The sequence below is a fragment of the Diabrotica undecimpunctata genome, chromosome 1, assembly GCF_040954645.1.
Source record: "Diabrotica undecimpunctata isolate CICGRU chromosome 1, icDiaUnde3, whole genome shotgun sequence".
Classification (NCBI taxonomy): domain Eukaryota; kingdom Metazoa; phylum Arthropoda; class Insecta; order Coleoptera; family Chrysomelidae; genus Diabrotica; species Diabrotica undecimpunctata.
This window is the reverse complement of record NC_092803.1, coordinates 192,441,136-192,447,135: the sequence shown is the minus strand read 5'-3', so window position 1 is coordinate 192,447,135 and position 6,000 is coordinate 192,441,136. Positions and strand designations below refer to the sequence as shown.

The 6,000-nt window shown below is 30.6% G+C and overlaps 1 protein-coding gene across 1 annotated transcript; it reads left to right on the top strand.

Annotated features, from left to right (window-relative positions):
• Positions 1–266: 266 nt before the first annotated feature.
• On the top strand, positions 267–5,595 carry LOC140441923 (uncharacterized). The gene is made up of 2 exons (XM_072532929.1): positions 267–502; positions 4,781–5,595. Exons 1-2 carry the CDS (start codon positions 366–368, stop codon positions 5,517–5,519), a joined length of 876 nt encoding a protein of 291 aa, XP_072389030.1. The 5' UTR covers positions 267–365; the 3' UTR covers positions 5,520–5,595.
• Positions 5,596–6,000: the final 405 nt, after the last annotated feature.

Genomic DNA, 6,000 nt, shown 5'->3' with positions numbered 1-6,000 from the left:
AATTTAGCATTACTTGCTGTTCTAACTACACATGTTCATTTCCCAGTTTCATAAATTGAGCATCTTACAAAGAAGAATCGGAAAAGAAAAAAGAAGAGGAAAATAGTTAAAAATTACAGTTTATTATTAGAATAACAACTTTATAAAGACTAGTATTTCAGATATTTTTATAGTCCGAACCTGTACGTCCTTCACTTAATCTCGTATTATTCTCGCACCAGCTAATTCTCATTACAGCATTAACCTCTTAATCTTATTTTTGACCTTCTAATCAAAAGTTAGACACTGGAGACCCGAATTTTACGTAGTTGTTGATTAACATATTAAACACACAGAGAAGACATTGTTCAAAAAATACAATAAAAATGAAAGTTTACCTATTATTTATAATATGTGCAATTACTTTGTTTCAATTAGCTGCGTCTGATCGTGCAGCTGATATGAAAGCCAGAATAGATCAACTAAATAGGCAAAATCAACAAGGATCTAATGGCAATCAACCGTATGTATTGTATTTACTATATAATTAAACTGTCTTTTATATATTTGAAAATAACTGTTTGAATGGGGTTGAAAATTTACTATATTTACAAATATACAAATACATCACTAGTTGGATGAATAAAATACTATTTCGCTGTAATATGTATAATATGTTTCATAAAATGTTTATGACCATTGACTAATTGACGTTGACTTTACTAGTTATTTTGATGACTTTAATTTTCCAGAAGCATTTTGTTTAGTAATATTGTTTAATTACTAAGCACGCCTTTGTTACGTTTATTATAGAATTACCCTACGTTAATTTACTTCTGAAAATATTTTATTGTTTATTATGATTATAACATAATTGTGCAGACAAAAATAAATCCATCTGCGCATGATCTCTTCTTGTTTTGAACTCAGGCAAGACACTGCCTCTCCTGGGCACTTGTTCGTGACATATTTCTTGTAGAGAGAAGCAGCAGATTTTTTATAGAGGCGTTAAGAATTACCTTTACTTTATTACTTATCTTATCGTTATATAACTACCTCATGATTATCATTATAGTCAATCGCATCCACTGCGTGACATAGGCATCTCCTTTCATAGTTTCTGGGATTCAATTCCGTGACTGTTTGTTGTATAGTATTATTGTCAATAGTTATATTTCCTCTCATTACCACCTCATGTCACAAAGCATTTTATGTTCAGAAATAATATGTATGGCTTTTTCATACTACATATATATATCACATTTTCTAGCCTTCAGTTCATTCGATATTACATAATGTTTAGAGGTTTTCTACAGTTCAGAGTACCCAATCACTTTTTTAGTAGTCGTTTTTAAACTCATTTTACAAAAATCCTTTAGATTGAGCCTTATCCTTTCAAAGCCTAAACAAATGCTCAGAAAGTGTTCCGCCGTCTCGTCTGCAGCCTTATAACATCTGCAGTATGCACTTTTTTTCACTTCAATTTTGTTGATGTACCTCTTGAAGTAACAGTGTTATGTTATGAGACCTTTGATAATTGCACATCATTCTTATTTATATCTATTAGATTTTTGGATCTTTTCTTTGGACGCTTTCCTATTTCCTGTTATATTGATTTCTTGATTGTATCCCATATTCTTAATTGTTAATACTCACCTCACTACGGTTGTTTTTCTGCATAAAACGCTATAAAACGCTTATAATCTTCCCAAAAGTACCAGATATAGATAAGCAAGAATTGAACACATCAAAAGGTTTCTTTGAAGTCAGTTTCTTTGAAGTTCTTGTTTTTATCTGGGAGGACTCAACAATGAAGTGGATAAAATAAAAAACAACACAGAATCTACAATTTAAAGTATTAAGTACTTTATAGACAGTATAGATCCCTTTGCTACTTATAGTACTATAATAACCGAATTTATTTGAGAAAATGCTTAATTGATGTTTTTTTGAGATTTAATTGATCAAATTTACTTTTAACTGATTTTATTTTTACCTTTTATTATTATTTTTATCCGCGAAAGGTTACAATATCATAGATGTAATTTATTTTTTGTTGAACAAGATATTGTAAGTATTGAAGATTTGCTTTTCGATATGATATCAAATTCTGATTTTGATCAAATTATTTTTAGTTTACATATAGCATATGAAAATTCATATATTAAACAAAGAGATATACATTTAAATAAATTTAATATTCTATTAGAACAAAACAGTATACACACTTTAGATAACCTAAATAGAAATAATGACATTTTAGCGACAGTTGTCAATCTATCAAATAGACATTTAAATGCAACGGAGAATTTAATACTGTCAAAGGGTCTAAACTTTGCTGTTACTCAGCCATCAATTCCAAAATTAGACATAATAAGCTCAGTGGAAAAAATATCTCAATGTTTACCAACCCATGAAAAGGAAGAATACAGATTATTATGTAAACTTGAATTTGAAAAGTCTATTAAAATTGAACAAAACATAAGCAAAGAGGAACTAAAATCTATAAGAACTTTAAAAAATGACGACTCCATAATCATCCTACCAGCAGACAAGGGGAATGCAACTGTGGTAATGGATAGAATTCAATATGAAAACAAAATTAAAGATCTAATAATAAACGGACCTTATACAAAATTAACAAAGGATCCAACAAAGCCTTTGGAAAACAAAATATATAGAACTTTATTCAAGTTTAAAGATTGTTTACCCAGTTATCAGAGAAGATTAATTACACCTCATTACAGTAAGACCCCTCATTTTTATGGAGTACCGAAAATTCATAAAACGAATATACCACTTAGACCCATTTGTAGTACCATGAATTCTCCTTGTAGTGAACTATCAAAATTTTTATTAAATATTTTAAAACCAATTGCAAATAAAAATGACACATTTATAAAAAATACACAACATTTTTTAAATAAATTATTAAATATTGAATTTAATTCAAATAATACTTTAGTAAGTTTTGACATAAATAGTTTATTTACGAATGTGCCATTAGATAAGACTTTAAATATAGTCAAGACAAAATTAGAAAGTGATGATACATGAGCAACTAGAACAAGACTAAATATATCAGCTATAATGGAGTTAATAACATTATGTACTGATAATACATACTTTCAACTAAATAATGAATTTTATAAACAAAGTTTTGGACTAGCAATGGGCTCTAGTTTATCTTCATTATTAGCCGATATATTTATGGAAGATTTTGAAACAAATATTATTTCTAAACAAAATTTAAAACCATCAGTATGGTGGAGATATGTAGATGATGTATTCTCAATATGGCCTCATGGATCAGAGTTGTTGGACACATTCCTAAATGATATAAACGATAAAGAAGAGACAATAACATTTACCATGGAAAAGGATTATAATAACACATTACCTTTTCTGGATGTTTTAATCTCTAAGAACGATACTGGATACGAAACTCAGGTGTATAGAAAACCAACACACACCAACAGATATTTAAATTTCAAATCAAATCAGAATATTAATATTAAAAAGGGAATTATTAAATCCTTATACGATAGAGCCAAAATTACTTTTTCTAACGAAAATTCGTTCTTGGAGGAAAAACATTTGTTAAGATCTGTTTTATTAAAAAATGATTATCCTTTATCGTTTATAAATAAGGAATTTTCAACAATCGATCAAATAGAACAAAACAACTTAGAACGAGATCCTACAGCATATGCAAGGAATAATACGAGGAAAATAACAATACCATACATAAAAGGATTATCGGAAAAGCTTAAAAGGATACGAAATAAATTCAACATTCAAAACAACAAACACGATGAGATCTATTTTGTCCAAAACCAAACCTAACAATGAACAAGAAAGGACAAAGAATTGCATTTATAAAATACCTTGTGAATGCGATCAGTTTTATTTAGGTGAAACATCAAGACCATTAAATGTTAGAATAATTGAACATCAATCCTATATTAAAAATAGAGAATTTGATAGATCTCAAATATGTAAACACAAATGTAATAATGAAAATAGGGTTCAATGGAATGATTCAAATATAGTCCTAAAAGAAACGGATGGTAAAGAGAGAAAAATCAAAGAAGCGGCTCTAATTGTGCTAAATGAGACCAATTGTGTCGCGAATTCCTCGGCAGAATGTAGTAGGATCTGGTTACCCATATTGAAAGAGGAAGTTATTAAAAGGAAAATACCAGTATTGGTAAGTCAGTAACATATAGAGAATACATCATTTATGTTTTTCAAATAACAAACATCGGAATTTGGTGACAAATAAAATCGGAATTTGGTGTTTATTGAAGGTAAACTAAACGCACAATCAAATACTTACCATGTCGGGATAGTATTATGAGGTTTTTTCCTGGTTTTTCCCTCATCATGGCATGTATTTGTCTTTTTAAAGACGAATAACATGTTATGATTTTTTCTGACGGGTATTCTCAAGTTAAAGTTGATTTCATGTAATCGAATGAACTATCTTATAAGTAAAGTCGTCCCAGGAACGCAACTCAACAATATTGGCAATATCATTTTAAAGTCGTCTACTTTAAAATGTATAATGTATGTCTGAATTGTCAATATAGATGAGTCAGATAAAATTAATTTATTAGAAGAATTTTTCACTAAGTAACAAAAAACCAAATTTTTTTTAATTTACTAATTTTTGTATTTTGAGAACGATTTCCGAAGTGGAAATTGAAACGTCAATAAACGTATTTTAACCTTTAATTGTGGCTTATTCCCATTTAAATAGTAAGTTATTTTTACCGCCTTTAATTTAATACATTTTTAGGAATACAAATAAATATGGACAAAATGGTTCATATAATAATGGATACAGTAATGGTCAACATTATCCTAACAGTAACCAAATTGGGCAAGTGAACCGCAACGCTTCTAGGCCTCTGTATCCTAACCTACCACAAAACAATAACGGAGTTCCCAATTGGGCAAATCCTAATTACAACCCCAATGGAGGTACCTATGGTAATAATAATAACAATAACAGGTATCCTGCTTCCGGTTACAATAACGGTCAGTCAAACCCAAATGATCCGTATAACAGAAACAATGGATATAACCCCAACCCAAACCAACCAGGAAATCAAGGATACAATTCAGGAAGTGGATACAATTCCGGAAACAAATATCCCTATAATCAAGGTCAAAACGGTGGAACCCAAGGATATCACAATTCTGGAAGTCAAGGATATCCTATCACTGGAAGTCAAGGTTACCCCAACACTGGAAGTCAAGGTTACCCCAACACTGGAAGCCAAGGTTACCCCATCACGGGAAGTCAAGGTTACTCCAACACTGGAAGCCAAGGATACCCCAACACAGGAAGTCAAGGTTACTCCAACACTGGAAGCCAAGGTTACCCCAACACAGGAAGTCAAGGTAACTCCAACACAGGAAGCATAGGTTACCCCATCACTGGAAGTCTAGGTTACCCCAACCCAGCATATAATCAAGGCAATCAGGGTCATCCTAACTCATACAATTCTGGTAGTCAGGGATCCAGATATTAATTAAGCACATAATATAATACATACAGAATTTATATTTAAAATAGAATTACGAAAAAATAAATTTTTATTAAAAATACATATAATCGTATTTATACTAATTATACCATAGCTTTTACCCAAGGTTTTTCTTCTATCAACGGAGATTGATGAACATATTTATAAAAGTTTCTCCGCAATTCCAGTCCAAGTCAATTTTTCTCCAGTCCCTAATATATCGCAGCCATGACTTTTCTGTTTATCTATTCCCCCCCTCCAAGTTAATGAATTTTTATCTCCTCCAAGTAAATGAAAAATGTATTTTTCTACTCTACTCATCTACTCCACCAAGGTGTGCAGTTTTGCGTACTTTTATTGTTCAGAACAACTTTTTGTATCTATTTATTCTTCTCGGTCTGTAGTTTATGTAGTTTATGCTTTGTTAGTTCCTTGTTAGTGACTCTGGCCGTCCATGGAATTCTCAGCAGCTTTCAGTAGGTATATC

Excerpts from the sequence above, each read along its gene's own strand:
- LOC140441923 (XM_072532929.1), top strand. The coding sequence starts at position 366 with ATGAAAGTTTACCTATTATTTATAATATGTGCAATTACTTTGTTTCAA. Across the intron at positions 503-4,780 it reads GGATCTAATGGCAATCAACC|GAATACAAATAAATATGGAC; the intron begins GTATGTATTGTA and ends ATACATTTTTAG.